This window comes from Symphalangus syndactylus, chromosome 1 (assembly GCF_028878055.3).
Source record: "Symphalangus syndactylus isolate Jambi chromosome 1, NHGRI_mSymSyn1-v2.1_pri, whole genome shotgun sequence".
Lineage (NCBI taxonomy): Eukaryota > Metazoa > Chordata > Mammalia > Primates > Hylobatidae > Symphalangus > Symphalangus syndactylus.
Window position 1 is genome coordinate 158,470,400 of NC_072423.2, and position 26,241 is coordinate 158,496,640.

Sequence of the window (26,241 nt, forward strand, 5' to 3'; positions counted from 1 at the left end):
AACCACTTGCCAGTGATGGGGGGTGACGGCCCCTCTGAGCTGGGCTGTGCTTGCTGTTCCCAGGGAAAGGCAGACGGGTATCCCACCGAGCCTTCCTGGAGCTGGCCTGTGGCCTCTCCCGTCTTCCTCCGCTGTGGGCTGGGACACCAAAGTGCACACACAGATAGCACAGGGTGGCGGTGCGACTAGGACCTGGGGCCTCACTTTCCAGAATCAGGGTCATTGGGAAGACAAATTAGAAACCTAGAGTGTGACCTGTCTTTAGAAAATGTTGGCAGTAGTCACTCAGTTTGTCTAATTAACCTTTAGATTGGTAAGTCAAAGCTGCGAAGGCTGAGATCTCTACTCCATGGACACAGAGAGCTGGGGTACTCACACATTTGCTGTCAGCTGAACCTCCTAGAATTCTCAGCAAGAAGCATGCTTGGCTAGAGCAACCGCCATGCTGTTTGCTTTTAATGGATAGCCTCAGTGCAGGCATTTCGTTGCTGCGTCAGGCTGCTGTGAGGTGTCGGCCTCTCTCGGGGGAGTGCGTGTGTCACACGTGCAACCCGAGGGTCTTCTGGGCTGTGATTTTCCGATGCTACACTCCAGAGCAGGCATGCACCGAGGTCAGGGCAGAACTGCCACACTCACGGCTGACACCCACGCTGGGGCCCGTCCCTATGCCGCTGACGACTTCCACCATTTGCCTGAACCGTGATCACCAGCTGGTGATTTCTGTTTATCAAACTGTGTGAAATGAACAGCTTTGATCATGTTGTGAAGGTAAGCGTAGTAACATTCATGGGTTATTTTTAAGTTTATGGGACATTTGTTTCTTTGAAATTTAGGTGGAGGAGCACACATTCTTCTACAATGGACGTTTGTTTGCTAGCAACAGGCTTTCTACAACCTGAGTGCATTCTAACCCAGCTGTTCACAGCAGGGCTTCTCCCACTGGACCGTGGACCAGACGCGTTAGGGAGGCCGTCAGCCCTCAGCCCTGCCTACCTGGGCTGATATATCACAGGGCTGAGGAACACTGTTCTCAGGGAGACTTCTCAAGGTTGTTAGTCAAATGTCTAATTACTGCTAACTGCTGCTAGCATTCATCCAATACCAAACCCGAGTGGTGGTAGGAAGTGCACACAAAACATGCACGCTTCTTCTCAGGCTCTGCTAAGACGTGGTGCCTAATGTTTCTCTTTCCAATTCCTAAACAGATTTTGGGGTTCATCTTTGCTCATGTGACCTACTGACTGTCCTACACTAGACAGCCCTTACGTCCATGGAAGATGGTCACCCACTAGGGAAATTTATTTTCGGTTCCACATTGCGGTGAAAATGAGGATGCTTGCATTATAAGAAAGGTTTTAAGCTGAACTAACTGATGCCCTGGGGATAACAAATATTGTTTGAGGAAATGGAACATTCTCACAGATTTATCTAGAGAAGCCTAACTCATTAGCAGAGGGAGATGTGCCAGATTGATTCAGGAAATTATCTTATGTGCAACTTCCTTCTAGGTTTACTCCAAACATAATTCCTTATTAATTATGTCACACCCACCTCAGCTTCAGGTGTCAAATGCAAGCTTTGCCTTTTTTTGTAGAGTGGACCTCCTGGGCTTGGATATATAATATTTTGGTTTCCTTGGGGAAGCAGTGTGGATAGTCAAAAGGTACTACAGGGTTTGGCTTCGTTCAGACCTAGACTGGCCACTCATTCACTAATGACCTTGGAGGAGTCACTCACTCTCTCTGCGCCTCCGTTCCCTCACCTGCAGAATGAGAATGGGTGCCCCGTGACCTTCGTGTTTGCTGTGGGGTTAAGCGTATTGACCCAAGGCACCAGAATGCAGGGAGCCCACGCACAGTGACAGGTGGGAGGCTGCTCCTTTCCTTATCCCTCCTTCGTCGTGTTCGACCCTTGGACCTGCCACACAACTGGACCTTCTCATCCTTGACAGCACTTTCATGCAGTGGCCCAGGCATCACAAACTGGTGACATTTCTCAGCTCTTCAGAGGATTCAGCAATAGGTTCGTCACGCATGGCAGAGTTCCTCTGGAAGCCTGACACCTGGGGCTATGAGGCTGGCACGGTCCCGACAGTGGACCTTCACTTCCTGTGAGCCTGGAAGCCACACCTCACAGCCACAGGCTGACCTCCAAACACATCAGCAAGTTATCGCTATTGTCCAGGGAAAGCCAGCATGTTTCTATTTAATTTTCCATCTAAATCACAAACACCTCCCAGGGACAAATTACGACTCCTTTTTGAATGCCCATGTGCACGGGAGCATGCTTGTAATTTACAGGCAGTTAAAGGGGCAAATCCTTACAAAAAAATCTTCAGAATCTAAAATTAATCTCAGAAGTCTGTGTTTTCAGTTACTGCAATATGCAAATAAATTAGTTGTCATGGAAATCATGTTCGGGAAACACATGAAGTTAATGTGGACATCTGTCTGGAGTGTTACACTGTCTCCTCTCCGCGGCCGCGTCCTCCAGGGCTGCACTCCTGAAACCTCCTGAATGCACCTTTACACCTGGACAGGTGATGCTGGGTTACCTGGTCACAGCATGAGAGCAATGATGACAAAGATACTAATCATGGTAAAAACTGACATTGAACACTTCCTGTGAGCCACACCTTGTTCTGAGGTCTTATATTACCAATTTAATTATCTTAAAAATCCAACGAGGTAGGAAGGTTACGATCCCTTCCCTTTTCGTTAACAAACAAAGAATGAGAAGAACAGGAGAGCTCGGTGAATTGCTCAAGTTCCAGCAGAGGTGCCGAGGCTTTGCCTGCAGAACCTGACTCTGAGAACCACCGACACACACTGCTTCCTGTTTCAAACACCGAGACAGCACAAAAGCTATTTCCTTTCTCTCCACCACCCTGACTGCTGCAAGGCATTGCTCCTGCAAAGGGGTTTCAAACTTTTTGGATTATATTCCACAATAAGATGTATATTTTACATCAGAACCTAACACACACACCCACACACACGCCCCAAAAAGTGTTTCATTAAACATGTGCCCTTATTATCCAGAGTGTACTTTGGTATTTTCTAGTCTATACTTTTTTTTTTTTTTTAGACAGACTCTTGCTCTGTTGCCAGGCTGGAGCACAGAGGCTTAATATCAGCTCATTGCAATCTCTGCCTCCGGGGTTCAAGCAATTCTCCTGCCTCAGCCTCTCGAGTAGCTGGGACTACAGGCCCCCACCACCACGCCCGGCTAATATTTTGTATTTTAGTAGAGACGGGGTTTTACAGCGTTAGCCAGGATGGTCTGGACCTCCTGACCTCGTGATCCGCCCACCTCGGCCTCCCAAAGTGCTGAGATTACAGGTGTGAGCCACCGTGCCCGGCCTAGTCTGTACTTTTCTGTTGTATTTTTGTTTCCATTTAAAAATTTGCTGGCAGTGACCGGTAACTTGAATTCATGGCTCATTAATGAGTTGCAGCCCATGGTTTAAAACTCAGTGCTGTAAAAGAACTGCAGAACAGAAAGCCATTGACAATGTCGCAATACTAGATCCTTAACTACAAATGATCCCCTCCGGAGATCCTACGAATGCCCGGAGCCCGAGCCTGGCCCCGTCTTCCCGGGGCGCTTAGTCCGCACTCATTTGCCTGCTCACTGCGTTTTCAGGGAATGCCCTCAGCGCCTCCTGCGGGCACTGGGGTCATTTCCCTCCTGTGTGCAGCAGTTGTGGATCTTTATTTCTTTCCAACTCCCCCTCCACGTTGAGCCTGCTACGTATGTCTGGGCGCTTCCAGGTCATTCTTACAGGCACATCCCAGAGAGGAGAAAACACCAGTAATTGCCGTTTGAATGGATGCTATGATGCGTGGAGGCAGGAATGATCAACAGTGATGTGTGCGTGGTGGCGGGTGTTCGGGGAGGGGTGGCGGGGGTTTGTGGGGGGGGTGGCAGGGGTTTGCTGGGGGTGGCGGCAGTTTGTTTGGGGGGGTGGCGGGGGTTCGCAGGGTGGTGGCGGGGGTTCGGGGGGGTGGCGGAGGTTTGAGGAGGGGGTGGCGGGGGTTTGGGGCGGTGGCGGGGGTTGTGGGGGGTGGCGGGGGTTCGCGGGGGGGGTGGCGGGGGTTCGTGGGGGGGGTGGCGGGGGTTTGCTGGTGGTGGCGGGGGTTTGTGGGGGGGTGGCGGGGGTTGGGGGGGTGGCGGGGGTTTGCGGGGGGGCTGGCGGGGGTTTGCGGGGGGGCTGGCGGGGGTTCGGGGGGGTGGCGGGGGTTCGGGGGGGGTGGCGGGGGTTTGCGGAGGGGGTGGTGGGGGTTCGGGGGGGTGGCGGGGGTTTCCGGAGGGGGTGGCGGGGGTTCCGGGGGGTGGCGGGGATTTGCGGGGGGGGTGGCAGGGGTTTGGGGGGGTGGCGGGGGTTTGCGGGGGGGGGGTGGCGGGGGTTTGCGGGGGGGCGTGGCGGGAGTTTGTGGGGGGGGTGGCGGGGGTTTGTGGGGGGGGTGGTGAGAGTTTGCCGGGGGTGGTGGGGGTTTGCAAGGAGGTTGCGGGGGTTTGCGGGGGGTGGCACACCGCCCTTCAGGAGGCCAGGCTGGAATGCCTGATGTTTAGGAGAGGAACTCAGGAGGCAGGGCCAGGCTGGACCACGTGATGTTTAGGAGAAAAGCTGTAAATGCACCCCAGAAATTCAGATGAAAAACCCAGGCATCCTAAGTTTCACCAATGTTAGATACGTCTAACTTTAAAGGTATCTAATGTGTTTGTGTGGAAATAAAATTTAAAAATGGGGTTAAAATGCAGTGCACCCTGGTGAGCTTTCATGTGATTAACTGACACTGACCCTCCCCTGCGCGTCAGGGCCCCTTTCCTGTGCCACAGACTAGGCCTTTCACGTGACCACATGTTTGATGTCACAGTGGGGAAAGAGCCTTCTCCTAAAAAGTGTGGTTACAGCGCTCCCATTGGTCAGTGCAGGATGGTCAAGGCTGAAGCCCAAACCTCCCGGGAAGTGTGGTGGTGGAGGCTACAGGATGCCTGGGAGGGAAGGTGGTGGGTGGAGGAGGGTGGTGAGTGGAGGGAGGGTGGTGAGTGGAGGGAGGGTGGTGAGTGGAGGAGTAAGACTTGATGGCTGAGGACCTGGGTGAACGAATACCTGGGAGACAGGAAGGTGGACTGCTATCTTCCTTCTAGACAGAAACTCAGCACATTACTGCTTCTGAGACGTGACAGCATGCTGGCAGCCCTCACTCGCTCCCGGCACCTCCTTGGCCTCGGCGCCCACTCTGGCTGCACTTGATGAGCCCTAGCGCCTGCTGCTGCACTGTGGGAGCCCCTCTCTGGGCTGGCCGAGGCTGGAACTGGCTCCCTCTGCTTGCCGGGAGGTGTGAAGGGAGAGGTGTGGGCGGGAACCGGGGCTGTGCACGGGTGCTCGCCGGCCAGCGCGAGTTCTGAGTGGGCGCGCCTCGGAGGGCCCGGCACTTGGAGCAGCTAGCCCCAGGCAGTGAGGGGCTTAGCACCTGGGCCAGCAGCTGCAGAAGGTGTGCTGGGTCCCCCAGCAGTGCTGGCCCACCGGTGCTGCACTCGAATTCTCGCCGGGCCTCAGCTGCCTTCCCGCGGGGCAGGGCTCAGGACCTGAAGCCCAGCAAGCCTGAGCCTCCCCCTGGCGGTGGGCTCCTACACGGCCCAAGCCTCCTTGATGGACGCTGCCCCCTGCTCCATGGTGCCCAGTCCCACTGACCACCCAAGGGCTGAGGAGTGCAGGAGCCTGGCGCGGGACTGGCAGGCAGCTCTGCCCATGGCCCCAGCGCAGGATCCACTAGGTGAAGCCAGCTGGGCTCCTGAGTCGGGTGGGGACTTGGAGAACTTTTATGTCTAGCTAGAGGATTGTAAATGCACCAATCAGCACTCTGTGTCTACCTAATCTGGTGGGGACTTGGAGAACTTTTATGTCTAGCTAGAGGATTGTAAATGCACCAATTAGCACTCTGTGTCTAGCTCAAGGTTTGTAAATGCACAAATCAATGCTCTGTGTCTAGCTCATATAGTGGGGACTTGGAAAACTTTTATGTCTAGCTAGAGGATTGTAAATGCACCAATCAGCACCCTGTCAAAACATACCAATCAGGTCTTTGTAAAACAGACCAATCAGTTCTCTGTAAAATGGACCAATCAGCAGCATGTGGGTGGGTCCAGATAAGGGAATAAAGGCAGGCTGCCTGAGCCAGCAGTGGCAACCTGCTCGGGTCCCCTTCCACGCTGTGGAAACGTTTTTCTTTCACTCTACATACTAAATCTTGCTGCTGCTCACTCTTTGGGTCCGCACTGCCTTTATGAGCTGTGACACTCATCACAAAGGTCTGCAGCTTTGCTCCTGAGGCCAATGAGACCACGAACCCACCAGAAGGAAGAAACTCTGAAGGCATCCGAACATGACAAGGAACAAACTCTGGCCACACCATCTTTAAGAACTGTAACACTCACCGCGAGGGTCCGCGGCTTCATTCTTGAAGTCAGTGAGACCAAGAACTCACCAATATCTGATACACTTCCACTATTTCTAGAAATTTCCCTTAAGGAAATAAGTATGGACGATAAAGTGACAAGTCTAGGTAGAGCTGGGTTTTTGTTTTATGAAAGAACACACAAAAATAAACAGCCCAAGGGGAATTCCTCTGAGACAAGATATGTATCGTCATTAGAATGAGACATTGGTGCACTTAAATGCTGTGGAGATGATTAAAGCTATGCTAGCTGATGTCCCATTATAGAAAAACATGTTCATAATCTATGTGCCTGCCAGCTGGAAAGCTGTATTATTTTAATATTCAGGTATTTCAAAATTACACAGTGTGTACATTTTCTCAGTGTCGTGCTGCATATATAATATGTGCTTAATATCCTTTGATGATTTAATCTGCCAATTTTTTAAAATTTCATTTTGCATTCATTTATCAATGCAAAATTTGGGTCAATATAACACTCTTCATAGATGCAAATAAATCACCAATTCTTTACAGCTGATTTAAATATAACATTCGGGAAAATGAAAAAAGGCCATTCTTAGAAGTAACATCTATAATGAGCCACTGCTACAAAAGTTACTAAGAGAGCAATTTAATTCTACTGTGCCTGAAGGTCTTCCCTAGAAACATTTCTTCTGAAAAAGTGAGGTTTTCTCTTTCATGGTATTCGTTTTGAATGTGCTACATTAATCTATTTTATCACTGACTTTAATTTTATGGAAAACTTCCTTATCCTCCTATATTTCACAGCCATTTTCCCCATCATAAAATTACTTTTCATAGATTACACTCTATGAGCTTCAGAGAACGCACATGCTCTTGAGAGGTAATGGGTAATAACACAGGCGTGGGTGGTTTTATTAATTCATCTGGCACTAATGGTATCTTAAGTTCTTCAGCCAGTGCCAGTCAGCTTTCCTTCGAGCTTTTGGAGACTGAAGGCAGTTGGAAAAAAAAAAGATTGATGCTTTGAAATAGGACCAGAAGCAAATGTCACTTCATTGCTTTATGACTTTAACCTATACTGTGCTGTAAAACGTCCCACAGCATTTTGGAAATGACAGTTACTCATTCACTATAATAGCATCAAGATCATTATGAAGTGTTTTTAATTTTAATTTGACCCAGTAGAATTATAGATCCATAAATTCGTGACTCGGAAGATCCCTTAAAAATCATCATTTAACTCAATTTAAAGATGAGGAGATTGCAACACTCAATTTGGAAAAACAAATGTCTAAAATAATGCTATTTGCTCCCAATGTTATTATGATAGTATTAGGAACATAACTCAGATATCCTTCCCTCCTTCCTTCCATCTTCCTTCCTTTCTTTTTGTGTTTTTTGCTTTTTCTCTTAATTATCCTTTCATATGTTTTATATCAGAATTCTCAATCCTAGGAGTACATTAGAATGATAAAGGAATACTCCAGGAATCCCACTTCTGGGTATTTTTCTGAAGGGAATAAAATCGACGTGTGGAAGGGGTATCTGCTCTCCCGTGTTCGTTAAGATGCTGTTCACCACAGCTAACACGCAGAACCAACCTTAAGCCCATCAGGAGAGGCACAGATAAAGGAAATGTGGAATACCTACTCAGTCTTAAAAAGGGAGAAATCCTGGCATTTGCAACAATGTAGATGAGCCTGGAGGTCATCATGCTAAGTGGAACAAGCCAGGCACAGAAAGACAGATGCCGCGTGACCTCACTTACATGTGGAATCTGAAAGCACAGAACTCAGAAGCAGAGGGTAGAACAGCGGTCAACAGAGGGAGGGTTGGGGGGAACTCGGGAGGATGTTGGCGGAAGGGTGCAGCATTTCAGTTAGACAAGAGGAGTAAGTGAGGAGGTCTGTGGTACCAAATGGTGGCCACAGTTAAATGGTTTGTATACTTGAAAATTGCTAAGAGATGAGATCTTAAATGTTCTCACAAGCACAAGATGATGATAAGGATGTGAGGTGGCAAGATGTTAATTAGCTTTGTTGACTTATCTCACAATGTATACCTGTATCAAAACATCACGTTGTACACCATAAACATACACAATTTATATCTGTGAATATAACTTTAAATAAAGCTAGAAAAAATATTTTTAAAGTAAAACAAGAAGCGTTTCTTCCATTAAAAAAACAGCATCAGGTAAAGAACTTTTAAAGGTGACAATGGCCAGGTCCTTCCTCAGAAAAATGCATCAGATGGGGCCTGGGCACTGGTATGTTTTTAAACTTTCCCCAACTGATCCTGACTGACACAGAACCAGGGCCAAGGCCTAATATTTCCATGAATGGGCTAAAAGGACTCACTGGAACCAAAGCGTCCACCTTCCTCACGAGGTGCACTTCTGCACAAATCTTGCGACTCCAGGTCACCACGTGCCTGCACCTGGTTGTTTCAGCTCCCTGGGCTCACCAGATGGCTATGGCGGCTCCTCCCTCTCCCTCCAGAGTCCTCCACCCACGCACTGCCCTAAGAGGGGAAAGCCAGGCGTGTGTTTGAGGGTCCTCGCAGCCAACCGTCACCTAATCCTCTCATTTCCTTATTTCCAAAGCTTCTAACAACTGACCCTTCTCATTCTTACAACAGTCAACCCTCCCCCCTGCCCCCACCCATGGCAAGACTGTAGAGGCAGCTCGCAAAGCACATCCTGTCCCTAAGCAGTTTGGAGATTCCTCAAAACGAGGAAGCATCAGTTCACCATGGGATCCACCAATTCCACTTCTGGACATTTACCCAAACGAACCAAAGGCAGCGGCGTGGAGAGAGAGCTGCACACCGTGTTCACAGCAGCACCATTCACAATGGCCAAGGAGAGGCGACCTGGGGTCTGTCCATGGAGGAACAGAAACCAGTGTGGTCCGTCCACACGGTGCTGTGTGGCTCAGCCTTCAACAGAAAGGGTGTCTGACACATGGATGTGTGCCGTAACAAGAAGACATTATGCCATGTGAAATGAGCCGGTCACAAAACAACAAATCCTGTGTGGTTCCACTTCTAGGAGGGCCCTGGAGGAGTCAGATTCAGAGACAGAAAGCAGAATGGGGGTTCCAGGGCTGGGGAGGGGAATGGGAGTGAGTATTTCATGGGGACAGAGTTTTACTTGCAGAAGAGGAAAAAGTTCTAGAGACAGAGGTGCTGACGGCTATACAGCAACATGAATGCATTTAATGCAGATGAACTTACTTACAAAGGGCTAAGATGAAAAAATGCTTTCTGTTGCTACAATCCAGCCTGCACCCAGCCACCCATGTGACATTCTTCCCCCTTCACCCCACAGCCTCATCCCTTGATGCTCACTTGTATGGCTGTGGAACAAACAAACTGTCAACCACGGAGTCCAGAGTCAGAATCCGGGCAAAGCTGGCCTCCCCAGAGTGACTCCTGCACTCTTGTTTCAGTTCTGTGCTCCCTGCTCCAGCCTCCAGGTTCTTCTCACTGTGCCTGTGCCCAAGCAGAACCACCCCAGGTACCCCCTGCTGCCCCAGAGAAGGCTCCTGGGGCACGTGAGGGCCACTGCTACGCAGAATAACTGGCATAGACACAACTATGACATTAACATTGTCCAGAGACAGTGCAAAAGGCAGCCGAGCTACCTCCAAAGCCTCAAGAAAACAAAGGTCAAATGAGTCACATGCATTTAGAAGCCTCCCTAGGCAGGCTGAGTAGTGAAGATTCATCGCGATGGAGTATTGCCAGACTGAGGTTTAAAAAAACAGATGCATAATTATTCAAACACGATAGGATAGCCATTGTTCCTTCCTAAGGAGAAGTCGAAATACTTTCACTCGTCTATTTCCGAGTGAAGAAAGGCTGTGTAGAAGGTCAGTTAACAACAAATTTAGGACTCAGTTGCAGTGGATAATGGACTGTCATCCTTTAGAACTCTACCCATTTCCACCATCTTAAATTGAAAAGCAAACGTTTTTTGGCTGTAGTTTTAACAGAAATCACAGCTTTATACAAAATGGACTCCTTCAATTTTCAATACTATTCTTTAGGCAAATCAAACCAGCAATAGATGCACTGGCTAAAAGTCTGAAATACGTTTTTAAAAATGCACATTTAAAGATAAATTGAGCTTATGATCCATGACCCAGCCCTGAGTGCTGCCACTGCAGACAACCATCAGTGGCTTGAGAAAGAGGCTGATGATCTTTTAGGTTAGAGAATAACCACAGACAGTGCCATTGATGGGGCTTCCGTCTTCAGCTGTGGTTTGACGTTGATTTTATTCAACAGTTTGATGTCAAATTTATTCAACATTTCACATCTTTAGCAGAAGCATTTGGCCTTGTCCTTGTAAGCATAGCTCCACATCAAAAAACTGATGGCAAATATGGCACCAGCTTTGCTGTGCCGTTGGCAGCTCAGAAATGAAATTTCCACGTGATTTTAACCAGCATTGGGGAAAGTATGTCGTGGCAGCCTCTCCCAGGGCCCTTGGAAGGAAGCGCACAGTCATACTCAGCATCCAGACCCCAGTGTGTGGGGCCAGCTGGAAAGATGAGCTGCTTCCTGCCAAGGAAGGGCTACATGAAAAATGCAAATGGGGGAGCTCCCTGCTTCCTGAGTTTGCTTAGAATATGTTTAGTCACAGAGGAGCAAGGGAAGGAGGGGTCCTTCACCTCTGGAGACATGCATCATTTACGTGAACAGCTGCCTCAGTTCCTGAGGGCCAGGAACAGCCCTTCCTCACCTAGCACTTCCGTAATGCTTAAAAACTATTATTTTTGGAAAAAAGTGCCGCATTGAACTTAGTTCTTCTTAGCTCCCTTTCTAAAGGCAAACATGCTAACGTGTGTTTGTGGGAAGGTCCCCAGGATGGGAGGTGCCCGGAGCACGCACGGTTCTGTCCGGGCCCTGCCACAGCAGGGCTGACGTCTGTACTCTACCTAGATCCTCCTCTGCCGGCCCCGGAAAGCTGATGCCCGGCTGGACCAGGTCTCCACCTTCTTCCTCTGCAAAGACAGAAACAAAATCACTCTTTAATGCATTTCTGGTGTAGACTGCAGTAACTCCCTGCACATCTTCAAAACCCTCTACACTCAACACAGTTCAAACATGACGGACACCTTCATATTTCTTCAAACGTCACTGCTCAGAGCCCCGCATTTTGTGCCAATAACCTCAGGAACAACCAGTTTTCTGTAAAGCAGCATTGTGACCAGAGATGCATGTATTTCTCCCACCTAGACAAGGACATAGGCAGTGAGTCCCAAGGATTCTCAGCTTTAACTCTGGCCCAACTTCAAATTTATTAGGCCTTATTTGCATTGGAACAGACTTCAGTAAAATCAGCCCACTCTGATTTTCCCCCGTTCCTTCCAGCTGGGTGAGTCCCATGAGGGCCGCGCGTCGCCCATGATAAAGACTTTCCTTCCTGTCTAGAAAGCTTCATGCCATTCGAAGCCTCATTGTGCAATGTTCAAAGCCTGCATTTGTGGTCTTAGTTCTTAATATTAGTTCATATTAGGTCCACTATGACCAAAACGCTGATTTCATTTCCCTCTGTTGGGAGATCATCCAGGTCACTGGCATTGATTTTCCATTGTTCACTCAGTGCTAACACAAAAGCAGGCATCACTTTCTTAGAATGACATCACCATGTGGCTGTAAAAGGTCTTGGGGTCACTGAACACTCTCTTCCCTCCATCTGTGGGGCAATAGGGAAATGGGGAGACAGACAAGCTTGTGATTTTATTTAACTGCTCCCTGAGGAGCTGGACTGAGCATAATCCAGTGGCTCTCCTCCCATTGGGCTCTGCCCAGGAAACCAGATGCCGACTCTCCAGGCTGCCTTGGTGTCTACTTGGCTTCAGGGGCAGTGTAGACACAGCCGGATCTCAGGGATGCTCTACCCAGGAAACCAGGTTGCGACTCTCCAGGCTGCCTTGGTTTCTACCTGGCTGCAGAGGCAGTGTACACACAGCTGGATCTCAGGGATGCTCTGCCCAGGAAACCAGGTTGCGACTCTCCAGGCTGCCTTGGTTTCTACCTGGCTGCAGAGGCAGTGTAGACACGGCTGGATCTCAGGGATGCTCTGCCCAGGAAACCAGGTTGCGACTCTCCAGGCTGCCTTGGTTTCTACCTGGCTGCAGAGGCAGTGTAGACACAGCTGGATCTCAGGGATGCTCTGCCTCACACCAGCCACAGTGAGAGGTGTGGGGAGTGGCCTGAGGAGGGGGCAGGGAGCATCAGATAAGGGAGCATTTGGAACCACATTACACGTGCATGTAAACATGTTATTTATGGGGTACGTATCAGAATGGTGACACATGTATGTACACACATCTTTCTCACCATTTTGGCATATATGCCCAAAATATAAACATCATTGCAGTTCACACTCTAGGCATGTATTCGCACACATAGGTGGGTTTCCAATATTCATGGACAGGCTTTGAGGTACATCTCACATTTGCCCCTACCCCCTACCCAAGTGTTAGATGCAGTTAGCCAGGCTGTAGCGTGCAAAAGGATTTACTTCAGAACACGATGCTGGAGCCACTTACACTGCAATCACCATCTCTGATTCAGCAAATCGGCATCTGCCATTTTCAATAAGTTGGGAGAAGCTTGGGAAAGGAAGATGACAGATTTGGAATGTGAGATGCTGATGAAGAGGATACGGCCGCCTCTCAGGTAAATGTGAACTAAGATTTCATGTTATGGGATCTCCCAGTTACAGCTTTTTAAAAAACATACATGCACAAGAAGTAGCTATCTGAATTAGGTTAAGTATCTTACAAGACAGCTCATTCAAATGATTTAACATAATCCCACTGCTTCAAGGCTAACAGCATTTTTTGCATACTTTAAGTTGCATTTTTCAGCTAATGAAATACATCTGCCAAATGTCCACATTAAGTGTAATATAAAACCATAGACTGGAATGGTCTCATTTATGTAGAAATATGATGGACAGTTCTAATTAACTACAGTTTCCATGGAGACCATCGTCACATGTGTGAGTAATGTGAGAACAGAGCATCCAGCTGGGTGAGAAAGGAATTTGGGGATAAACTAAGACAATGGACCCTCAGCCCTCCTTACACCAGAGTTTCAGCACACATGCACACAGAGACAAGGCAAGGGCTCTCACGGGGCGGACTTGAAGGATGGGCCAACATCACACAGTTGCAATGACAGGTATGAGCACTCTGGTAACAACACCAGCAGCAACAGGCATGGCGTTTAGCAAAGGCACGTGCTTCACACGGAGCACAAGCTTGGTATCGGAAGCCTGCGCTTTGCTTGAGAAACACACCTAATTATCTTGAGAACAGCACTCCAAGAATGAGGAGTGGTGACGTTTGAAGGTCAGCCTTGAATTGTAGGAGTACACACGTTTCGTTGCCTCATCTCCTCCCACCCGCCCTTGCTGTTTATCAGATGAGAGAACAGGAGTTCTGGAAGCTGTGTGGCTCAGGCGACACCATTCAAAGTTAAAAATCCAGCATGGGCTAAGGGTACATGCACGGAAGGTTTCCAAGTGTGGTGTGGCCTTCTAGCTGGGAGAGCTGAATGGAGCATGTGTGTCAGTATAACTGTGGGTACCATCCTTCCTCATCTAATGAAGCTTTGTGTTTTCAGCCTACATTTTGTACAGGGCAGCCCCCCTTTCTTGGACGTTCTCTTCTGTGGCTTCAGTCCCCTGAGGTATGAAATAAGCAATTTTGAGAGAGAAACAGAGACCACATTCACATACGTTTTATTACAGTAGATTGTTATAAGTGCCGATTTCATTATAGTTATTCAGGTTACTCTCTGACTGTGCTTAATATACGCGCTAAGCTTTATCATGGCTGCATAGATACAGCGAGCTCTGCACTCCGGCTTTCTTCTGCTCTTGCCCAAATTCCTATCCAAGGGGCCTGGGGAGTTATGCCCTACAAACCATGAAGTCTCATTAGAGGGGTTTTCTTTACCCTGCATAACACGGCTCACTTTCCAACCTGACTCGGGCACATCACGTAACACATAAAGAACAAAATAAAAATATTTCAATCCCGAATTTTTTTTTCTTTTTTGCTGTATCTGGATATAGTGCGGGAAAATCTACATTCTGAAGAGAATTCCCTTCCTTTTCCCAGATCCAGGAGAGGATCGACTGTCATAAGAAGCACTTACCATCCATCCTCTCTGCTGCCTGCTGCCTGGAGGCGTCCTCTGCACAGTGGAAACTGCATCTCCACAACCCCTTATCTTCACCCAGACATCGTTTTCTACGGATTCTAGGTCTTTAGACAGTAATTTAAGTCTTTCAACCAATGGCCAATCAGAAAACGTTTGACTCCATAATGACTTGGGAGGCCTCACTTCCAGTTGTCCTGCATTTCCAGACCCAACCAACGTACATCTACAGGTAGTGACCGATGGCTTATGTCTCCCTAAAGTGTGTAAAACCAAAAGCTGTATCTTGACCATGCTGGGCACGTGTTCTCAGGATCTCCTGAGGGCTGTGCCACGGGCCATGGGTCATTCATATTTGGCTCAGAATAAATCCCTTCAAAATAGAGTTTGACTCTTTTTGTCGACAATAGGAAAAATCTACCTACAAGTGTTGGTACTGGCTGAGGTTTCAGGCATCCGCTGGGGGTCTTGGAACATGTCTCCGTGGACAGAGGGGAAAACCATACTTCTACCACGTTCCCACCCCAAGTCCAGAACCCTCACTCAGCAAGAACGCTGTCCGCCTGGACAGGCCATGGGGAGAGCCATGTTCTTCCTTACATCTTCAGCATCTGGGACAGCGTGGGAGAAATGTTAATTACCACCTCAGCGACCTCAGAAATGCCCTTTTCGATGCTTAAAGAGACACGGCAACCCTCCTTCTTCCAGTAGATCTCTCTCTCCCGGCCTCCTCGTGTGAGGGAGGAGAACCATTTGCTCCACCAGTCATTGGAAAGATGGGCCACCTGGCCTAGGAAGCCAGCGTTGGCTGCTGTCACACAACTACAGCTCTGTCTGTGCACTGAGACGTTCTGAAATCACGTGACTGTAAGCTTCCTCCACCTAGCGTCTTTACTTCCCGTGGTCCAAACTGAATACCTCCCAGGGAGAGGCTGGACGTTGTCCCATTCCCATGTGTGAGGCTGATCGGTGCTGTGAAACTGACAGCACCGACCTCTGACCTCATATTTCTATCACCAAAACAGACACATGCCTTTGACTGAGAAGTCTTGGGAATCATCCATTCACACGTGGGAATGCACGTCTGTCTTCACTGGAGAAACAGTCTTTCACCGCGGCAACTCCGGGTGGGGCTTCCTCACTCAGATCCCTCGCTTAGGGTCCCTCTGGCAGAATGCACTATAGGAGTCACCTTTCTCATCCGCTGGAGCTCGATGAAGGCAGTGCTCCATAACGTGTGACCTGGAGACCCTGTAAACCGTACTCTGTAACGTGTGACTGGAGACCCCGTAAACCGTCTCGGGGGAGCTGTAGCGAGGTCGTCTAGCAATTCTGTACCCTGGTGCTTCCTTGGAGTCAACACCCAACCCTCCTCCAGCAACGCACACCTCTGGGCACAGCAGCGGATGTGTGGATGGTGTGTGCGGTGCCTCGGGTGCCGCCTGGAGAGCACAGACCTATCCCGAGTGAACACACAACACAGGCACCCTTTGTAACATCTCTGATCAACCATGAGCTTCAGAGAAATGGCTGTCCTGCTCCCCTGTGGCCCAGAGGGGTCTGGGTGGATCTGAGAGGGTCTGTGATGACCCTTAATAAAACACAGGGCACCGTGATCACTGTGTGGGGTGCGCCACGTTTGCCTTCCTTCGCCAAGTGATGAGTTGTCGCAATGTCACAAGCTGCTCACACTTCCTGGAAGGGAGACTTGGGAAATGCGCCTTGAGGAAGGAAGGAAGCGGGATGCTTCCCAGAACCCATCCTCAGAGGCCTGGGCCCAGGTGGCTGCATCATTAACACTTTCCAGAAAGTGAGGAAATCAGCACCAGAGAGGCAGAACGCATACTCAGAGGACAGAGGCGCAGACAGACCTGCAGCTTCCGGCCCCCACTTGCTCCTCTCGGTGCCCCCACGAGGCTCCGTGATGCTTCCACCGACACCGCAATGTCTCCTGTAGAGATTCTGCACTGACCTGCACTGGGGTTCTCCTGAGTGATGACGGAGGGAGGCAGAACACTCGCCCAGTGAAGAGGCAGAAGAGAGGAAAGAAATGATTGTGGGCAGGTGAGTGACCGATGGGCCATGTAAGCCCAGGGTAGACTTACTTGCAAGATAAACCTGACTTTCATGGAAGCCAGTGGGCGTTTTACATTCTCTATGTATCACGCAGGCTCGTGTTTCCGGGCACTCGAAGGAGGACCGTGCCGGGGGCCCCACGTCACCTCCTGCACCGTCTGGGAATGCTCACAGTCTTGTTTCATCCATCAGCCACACCTGGGCCAATCCTTTGCTGTCAGGGGCTCTCGGGACAGGCCTGGGCGCCGGCACCCAGTGGCCGTGGGGGCTGTCGTGTGCTTTGCAGATGGACACGCACTATTTAACAAAGAGATGCACTGAGTTCGGGTGATTAGTGAATCGCACATCATCCGCAGACACTAGAAAGCGAAAGCATATGAGGGAAGGCCCCGGGCACAGACCCAGCACGGCCACCACACGAGCTGGAGCTGCCTGCAAGACGTTCAACGTCTGCGATCTGCATCCTGCCAGGCAAAGATGTCCACGTCAGCACACCCGCGGACCAAAGCCAGGGACCTCCAGAAAGAGGCTTCCCAATAGGTGCAGAGCCAAACATTTCAATCACCACTGTGACCCGAGCACACTGTGGTCTCAGCACACCAACCTTGCTGGGCCAGCACAGTCCTGGCTCACGGACCACGTTGTGATCCCTCATGATGGTGGTCCCTCAGCAGCGCCACTCCTGGCCTCAGCTGCCCTGGCCGGCTCAGTCCCCAGCTCACAGCAGCACAGCAGAAGGGGAAGAGAAGGGGCCCTGGGGCGTGTGGCCCGGTAACAAAGGACAGTAAACGTCCTCGGCTGCCTCTCCTTGTCCTGGAAGTGGAAACGATGCCTTCCCCACAGCTGCCGGGCATCTGAGCCAGCCTCTGGCACATTGGCACTGGCTCTCTGGTGTCATTTCTCCGGCACCGGGAAGGCCACAGGTTCAGACCCAGCATGGCCACTACACGAGCAGACAGCTTGCCTGGAAGATGACATGATGAACCCACAGGACTCCACTGACCTTGACGCTGGCCCCTGTCTGATCTTGGCAGGTAAGGGTGGGCACCAAGACTGCCAGGGGCTGAGCTGCCGCCTGCAGTGGGTCCTGGCAATGCCTCGTTATGGAGAACTGATGAAGAAAAATTGCACGTATGATAATTTAAAGGTACATTTGCCAATAGGCGTATCTCGGGACCTCACTCTAACACCCAACCACTCTGTCATTACGCCAGGAGCAATCATCTCTAGTTCTGTGGATGCAGAAATTGAGGCCTGGGGAAGTTAAGTGAGTTCTCTGTCACCACAGAAGAGTTAGATCTCTGTGAAGCTGAGCCTCAACCTGGCAGCTGGAGCTCTGTGTGCTCTGTTGTGTGGTGCTGTCTGTTTGGGGGAGGCTGCATTGAGTGGCACCTTGTTTCTTTTATTTTCTTTCTTTTTTTTTTTGGATGAAGTCTGGGTCTGTTGCCCAGGCTGGAGTGCAGTGGCACAATCTCAGCTCACTGTAACGTCCACCTCCCGGGATCAAGCAATTCTCCTGCCTCAGACACCCGACAGGTGAGACTACAGGCACCTGACACCACGCTCGGCTAATTTTTGTATTTTTAGTAAAGACGGGGTTTCATCATGTTGGCCAGGCTTGCCTCAAACTCTTGACCTCGTGATCCACCCACCTTGGCCTCCCAAAGTGCTGGGATTAAGGCGTGAGCCACCACGCCTGTCCAAGTGGCCCCTCATTTCTTAAAGACCTGCCCCGTGAATGCCAACTGCAGTGTTTGGGAAGGAAGAGGAAGAAACACACACTTTAAATTGACAGGTTTTTAAACTCAAAGCCAAATTGCATCTTCTCAGAGGGAAGTTGTCTCCAAATCATGCTAATGTGGAAGCAAAAGGAAGCAGTTAAGCCTTCAAAGTATCAAAAGGAAAAACCAGGTTCACACATGAAAAGGGAAATTGCTCATAAGAAAAGACTAGATTTCTTGGTGCAAAAGGAAACTATAGTATTATTACCTCATAAACACCAGGAGAAGGACATGATCCACTTTTGTCCACTGTGTGTGGGCCCTGCAGCCTTTCCTGCCCTGCAGAGTGTGTGTTATGTGTTTATGGGTTCATCCCACTGCCCTCCGATGCAGAATGGGAGGGCAGGGGCCCTGCGTCCTCCTCGCATGGCAGGCCAGCCCCACCGTGCTCAGGAGATTCAACACGTTCCCACCAGTATTGTGAGTCCACACTGTACTTTTTATAGGACAGGACTTTTTCGAAATAAAATGGACACAGAACCCCAAACCATAAAACAGATGCTGTCAGCACTGCCCTGGAAGAATCAGGGTAAGAAGTAGGGTCCTGCCGCGTCCACCCCTTCCGCATCTACCCCAACGTGCCCACTGCCCACCCCAGCTTCTGTACAGGACCCAGCCGCTGCCCAGGGAGACGGCAGGAGGCGGTGTGCTTGCTTCCCTTTCGTTTCTGAAAAGCACACTTACTTCTTTTCATTGCCGGTAGGATGTCTTCTGAGCTGATGGACACCTTTGCTCACAGGAGGATTAGAATGTGAAGCCTTCACCATTAAACCAACGTTCAGAATCTGGGAAACTTCACCAGGACCCTCGCGGCTCCCACACACGTTCAGGTGTGTCTCTGGGTCTTCCCTGGGGTCCGTCCCTCTAACTGTACCATTCCATTGCTTCATTCTCATCCAGGGATGCACCGGGCTCGCAGAAGCGTGTCTGAAAGCTACGGAGATGGAGGCAGCCGTCTATGCACTCGGTCCACAGAGGCGCGTCTCAGAGCTGCGGAGATGAACGCAGCCGTCTGGGCTCCTAGAGCGCTGCCTCTTCTCCCCCAGTTCTTGCTACACGGATCCCCTTGGTTCCACCTGCACAGCTTGAGCTCGCTGTCACCTTGTGCCCTGCCCAGATCCTTCTGGACTTTCCTTGAGGCTGAATCTCTGTCCAGCCTGCCCCTGGGATCCTGGCATTTTCTGTCACCTGGGTGAGAACTCAGTTTCCATTCTTCCCAAGGAATGCTACCTGTTACCCATGCGTAGGTGGGATGGCACTGGACAGTGGAGGGCGGGTTGACATGTACCTCTGGAGATGTGTGGAAAGGTGTGGAGGTGCCTGTCTTCGAGTTCTTCCTGTTTTTCTCGGACCGACTGCCCCGCAGCTCTCCGTGGTCTTACACAGCCCTTCTCCTTATTGGCCTCCCATGGGTAGCACACATGTCTTCACGCAGAATCAGCTGTGTCACCATAAGCACGGAGCCGTGGAAGGTGCCTGGTTGGAAGTCAGGGAGGCATGGGGTCCATCCCGGTCCCTCTGCTCCCAGCTGTGAGGGGGAGGTCAGATCACGTGCTACACGGCACCTCTTCCTGGTGGGAGGGGACAGGCGTGGGCCTCGGCTCTTGGAGTCACCGTGCAGGTGCAGTGACAATGTTTGCGGAGCAAAGCGCGGTCCCCATCGGGTGTCGCCCACAGGAGCTGCTTCCGGGACGCACAGGGAACGCTCAGCAGAAGCAGCCCTCTGAGAGTCAGCACAGAGTTCAGCCATCTGACTTTGCCCCATTTCTAGATTCTTCTAACTCTTGAAAAGTTTACTTTTACAGAAAGCACGCTCGAGCCTACATTTGAGCTGCTTCCCTAATGACAGGATTTGAAGGCTGTTTAAATTAGGGATTCATTTCTGCTCCGTTAGGACAATGACATTGATTGGTTTTAATGCTGGCTTCCTCCTCCATTTCACTCGCAGCTGTGCACCAGCCGTGCTCAGTCACTGCTGTAATGATTACTAATGGTTTTTCTTTGAAAACCATAGAAATGATCATAATTTTATTTTGGACCGAGGATCAAGTCTCCACAGAAGCTGCCCCTAAAGTCTGCAGAATTTTTACCAGTGGTTAAATGTCACTTAAATCAGGCCAAGAGAAAGTCTCAAAGTCACTAATGAAGCAACCCCACTCAACTAAGAATGACAATCAGTGCCTCTGTCAGAACAGATGGCCGCAAAGGCACACGACAGCGGAGCCCGCGCTCCAGTCACCAGGTGTGCCCGTCACCCCCTCGCCTCCCGCTGGCGAGCTCTGCAGGCCTTACCAGCTTAAACACCACCATGCCTTCCGATAAATTACAACATATCTTCCGAAGGAATTCAGTTGTGACTAACAGCAACATACACTTCACTTTGCATTTTTTCTGGACTCAGAAAAAAATTAAAAAGTGCTGAAGTAGAAAGGTGCACTATTTCTTAAATATCTGAAAACTTCAAGATGAAATCGTATCTGCCTGCAGTGAAACTTGAACATTGTTCGCATGAAAAGTGACACCTACTTATATTTTATACAACCTGTTTCAGATCTAAATTCCAAATGCATGCGGCATTAGCTCCCCTGCACTACCATCTATACTTAATAAAGTTTTATATGAAAGATACCTTAAAGATATGTCCACCATGCTTACCCAGGAACCACTACTTTAAAGACAGAGTGAAGGGCATTTTACAAAGCTTAGAAAAATGTGGCCTTCAAAACTCAGGCTATTGCTATTCATGCTCACTTTCTGAAACAGCCTCTGAGATCAGAGGGAGCAGCCTGAAGCCTCTGGGATTGGGGGAGCAGCCTGAAGCCTCTGAGATCGGGGGAGCAGCCTGAAGCCTCTGGGATCGGGGGAGCAGCCTGAAGCCTCTGGGATCGGGGGAGCAGCCTGAAGCCTCTGGGATCGAGGGGAGCAGACTGAAGCCTCTGGGATCGGGGGAGCAGCCTGAAGCCTCTGGGATCGGGGGAGCAGCCTGAAGCCTCTGAGATCGGGGGAGCAGCCTGAAGCCTCTGGGATCGGGGGAGCAGCCTGAAGCCTCTGAGATCGGGGGAGCAGCCTGAAGCCTCTGGGATCGGGGGAGCAGCCTGAAGCCTCTGGGATCGGGGGAGCAGCCTGAAGCCTCTGGGATCGGGGGAGCAGCCTGAAGCCTCTGAGGTTGGGGGAGCAGCCTGAAGCCTCTGGGATCGGGGGAGCAGCCTGAAGCCTCTGGGATCGGGGGAGCAGCCTGAAGCCTCTGGGATCGGGGGAGCAGCCTGAAGCTTCTGAGATCGGGGGAGCAGCCTGAAGCCTCTGGGATCGAGGGGAGCAGACTGAAGCCTCTGGGGTTGGGGGAGCAGCCTGAAGCCTCTGAGGTCGGGGGAGCAGCCTGAAGCCTCTGGGATCGGGGGAGCAGCCTGAAGCCTCTGGGATCGGGGGAGCAGCCTGAAGCCTCTGGGATCGAGGGGAGCAGACTGAAGCCTCTGGGGTTGGGGGGAGAAGCCTGAAGACTCTGGGGTTGGGGGGAGCAGCCTGAAGCCTCTGAGATCAGGGGAGCAGCCTGAAGCCTCTGAGGTTGGGGGAGCAGCCTGACGCCTCTGGGATCAGGAGCAGCAGCCTGAAACTAGCCTTACTGTTTCCTTGCTCGCTGCATCGGCAGTTCCTGGGCAGGGCTGCCAGGCAACACGGGACGCCGGTTACATGTGAATTTCAGAGAAACAGTGAGCATTTTTGTCATATATTTCAGGCAACATCAAATGTTTTTCTGAAATGCAAACCCAATTGGGCATCCTGTATTTTTATTGGCTAAATCTTGCCTTCCTGGCCCTGGAGACTTTTTAGGAGGACACAGGCCTCATGCCCCAGCCCAGAGATTCTGCTCATTTGTTCTCACATGAGGCCCAGGTCAGTTCGTTTCACAGTGCCACAGGTGAATCTATCCACAGCCAGGGCTGAGGCCACCAATAAGGGGGGAAGAACAAAAGTGAGTAACTGAGAGCCCATTTCACCTTCACCCACTGAGCCGGCTGTGGCCCAGGGCTGCTCCACCTCTGTGGAGCTCTCCGGAATCACTGCCTTTCCACACGAACACAGAACAGGACTCTCCCATCACCCTCTCTCAATGTCTTTGTTATACAACATTATTTCTGGATAGAAATTCTTCAGGCATTTTAACATTAAAAAAATGTTCACTTTGAAATGCTCTTAACTTCTTTAGCTGACATATTGTCTGAATTTTCTGCACCTGATGGATGCCTGCGATTGGCTTCTGCTCCTTCTCCACAGGCGCCATTTCAACCCCACATGTGAGGTGCTTCGATGTGGCAGGAGCAATGACAGCTCTAATTACTGCTGACACTTGTTCTGGGTCTTGTGCAAATGACTTCAGGGTAAGTTGTGCCCATTTATTTTACTTTAAAAAAATTGAGGCTGGGCGCGGTGGCTCACGCCTGTAATCCCACCACTTTGGGAGGCTGAGGCAGGTGGATCATGAGGTCAGGAGTTCAAGACCAGCCTGGCCAACATAGTGAAACCCTGTCTCTACTAAAAATGCAAAAAAAATTAGCCGGGTGTGGTGGCAGGTGCCTGTAATCCCAGCTACTCGGGAGGCTGAGGCAGGAGAATTGCTTGAACCCGGGAGGTGGAGGTTGCAGTGAGCCAAGATTGCACCACTGCACTCCAGCCTGGGAGACAGAGCGAGACTCTATCTTAAAAAAACAAAATTGATATGCCTTAATATTGGAATGTCCAATGAAAGCAGAATGGTGAAGTAAATTATGGTGCGATTATCATGCAGAATGTTAGAAAGCTTCTAAGTGTTATAGAAATTCCCGTGGTAACGTTACGTGAGAAACGGTATACGCAAACTTGATACAGTTTGTGATCTGAGTTTGCTTTGGAAAATGTCTGCTGGCAATTAATCAAGATGCTCACAGCGATGGTCTCTGATGAGTGGAATTATGGCCATATTTTATTTTCCTCTTTAAAATTTTTGTGCTTTCCAAATTTTTTCCCACCAACCTGTATGCCTAAGTATAAAACATTATAAAAAGTACTTGGCATCCAACAGTCTTCGGTAAAGACAGCATCTGAATTGTCTTCCTTTTTGGAATGAGATGGCCTGGAATGAAAAGGGTGGTGGTAAAGACGTGCAGCTTCCTTCCTTCTTCCTCTAACGTGGGTCAGCCCCAGATGACTCCTGTTCCCTCACACAGATAATGGCACTGCTGTGATCTAGAAAGACATCCACAGAAGAACAGTCCCTCACTCATCCACTCCTCCAGTCATCGGTGCCATCGATGCATGGCGCATCTTGCAGGAGACTCACAGTGAGGAAGACATGCTGCCCTCAGAGCTGACGGTCCCGTTTTTCCACGAACTCCAACTCCACACATCAGAAGCACACTAGTCGCATTCTAGAGCAGCTCAAATTTCAACATGGAATGTTGTTTCCCAAGCTTTTACAGTCCACAGGTAACACAGAGGAGGCCATATTTTCTTGGGCAACTAGAAAAGCAACTCTGGAGGAAGAATCTGAACAGGGTGATACCTTGGTTCCTTACAGGATTTGGACCGTGTGCAGAAGCTAACAGCACAGATTATTTAAGCTGCATGCCAACTGAGTCTATGGGGCTCTGTCCAGTGGCTTTCTGTAATCAATTTCTGAAAAAAGATGTGAAATGGTAGCTGTTGGGATGACATGCCTGCACTTGCTCCCCCACCCGAATCCAGGTCCCCTTTGATGCCCCCTGCATGCCCCACTATCTGCAGGACAACAGTCAGCCTGGGGCAATCTCTGGACCTCATAGTCACTGATTGCAGCTGCCTGAGAGGAGGGAACACACACCATCTGAATGCACAAGATAAAACGTCGTCACACCCATCGTGCAGAGGAGGAGCTTTGGAGATGTTATAGAATTAAAATCCCACAACTACTCCATGGCAGCATGTATGAGAACCTGCATCCTCAATTTCTCTCTGGCTCCAAAACCCATTTTCTCCTGTGTGGCGTGTCAGCATTTACTGCTCACCTCTTGGCCTGGGCAGCTGCAGCCCACCTCGGGCTACCTGTGGAGCTGCTTAGGACCAGGCTTTGCAAAAATAAGGGAAGATGAAACGTGGGCCAGGCACCATTCTGACCGGCCTCTCAACGCCTCTTTTGGGTGCTCAACTGCCCATTCCCATTTCTCTTTCTCTTTAAGCCACTCCTTTTCTGGCATCAAAATCTGAGCTTGGAAAAGAGACCTGCCAAGCTCACCAATACTGAGTACGAGTGGATTCCAGTGGCCTCCATGGAACAGCCACCCTGCTGTGTCCTCCTGCTATGGCCAAAACTCAGACGGGCGTCTGTGTTCGGGACATAAGCCTCTCTGTGAACTGCCGGGTGGGAGTTTGCAGGGGTGTGGAGGACTGCATGGAGGACAGTGTGGGGAGGACCGTGTCGAAGGAGGACTCCCAGCCTCCCACCTGGCTGCTCAGCGGAGGCTCTGCCCCTAGTGGGCTTGTCAAGAAATCCTGAAGAATACGCCACAGCTTGAAACTGCCCAGGAACTCAACACCTCCGCCCTCCTCGTGGAAGACTCTTGGCGATGATGGAAACTGCTTTCAAAGCGATCATTTCAACAGTGATTTCCACAGGTACGATTTCACCTCATAGTGAATGTCCTGGGAATGAAGTTTAGAGGAATAATCTGAGGATGACGTGGCAGAGCAGCTCCAGCAACTGTGGTGACTGCTGTCCTCCCAGTTATGGGTAAAGGGGCCACCACGCACCTGCTGGCAGGTAGTTAGGACGTGAAGCTTCACCGACTACTCATATTCAACCAGCCCTTGAGGATGAGGACCTGAGAATCGGTGCTGTGTGGTGCGTGTTTGGGATGCAGCAGTGCACAGGCGGGACCCGGCCTGCGGGCTCACAGCCAGGCAGGAGAATCACGAAATCAGTTCAGTCACGGACACATGTACAGGGAGAGTGACTCGTGTTCTCTGGATTAGACAGACAACCTCACAGGGCAAACCAGCTTAAAAAGCACATCCTTCACTTCAGTAACACTATTTTAAACCTACATTCAGTTGTCCTACAGAATTGAATCAACTCAGTCAATTATAGGTAGAATTTATTATATAAATCTATATACCAGAATATTTCATAGCCAAAATAGTATTTTTATTCTCATTTTCTAAACGACAGTAACTTCAAAAATCTGATTTGTGGTTGGTTGTTTTCTTCCCTGAATCTCTGTAAATACCCACTTTCAGTACTACTTAGCAATAGAACTGAATTTTGATCTATATCCCCAGGCCTAGCCATTATTCATTTATTCCACTCTGGGTATTAATAACAGTGAATGGCATTTGTTAAAAAATGACAGATGAAACCGGTTTCCTATTATTCACAGACCAATCATGCCTAAGGCATCGTTCTTCTTGTTTTAAATACATCACATGTCAAGTTTACTCACAGAAAACCAAATAAGTACAAGGTTTTAGCACAGCACCTAGATTGCAATTCATTTTTAAAGCCTCGGATTCTAGATCGATTGTGCTTTAACAGGTTACAGAGCTCCCGACCTAAAACTTAACCAAGAAATGACTGTGCCAGGCCGTGGCAGCTTGGCGGGCCCCAATATTGTTTCAACCTCCCCAAATGGCCGGTCTCCCTGGGTTGCCCAGCAGTATCAGGAACGTGGAGACAAAGATTCCAGGCAGAGGCTGTTCCAGTTTTCCCATCTGTTGGTGCTTCTTGAGATTAGCAGCTGCATAAATGCATGTGTTTTACT

The 26,241-nt window shown here is 49.9% G+C and overlaps 1 protein-coding gene across 5 annotated transcripts in view; it reads right to left on the minus strand.

Moving 5' to 3' along the window:
• Positions 1 to 26,241, minus strand: part of DLGAP2 (DLG associated protein 2) — a 926,579-nt gene that overhangs the window by 181,869 nt on the left and 718,469 nt on the right. For all 5 annotated transcript variants that reach the window (XM_055289522.2, XM_055289532.2, XM_063638236.1 and 2 more), the window contains one exon: positions 11,378 to 11,443. In XM_055289522.2, coding sequence (XP_055145497.1) covers positions 11,378 to 11,443 — 66 coding nt within the window. The remainder of the gene's footprint in view (positions 1 to 11,377; positions 11,444 to 26,241) is intronic.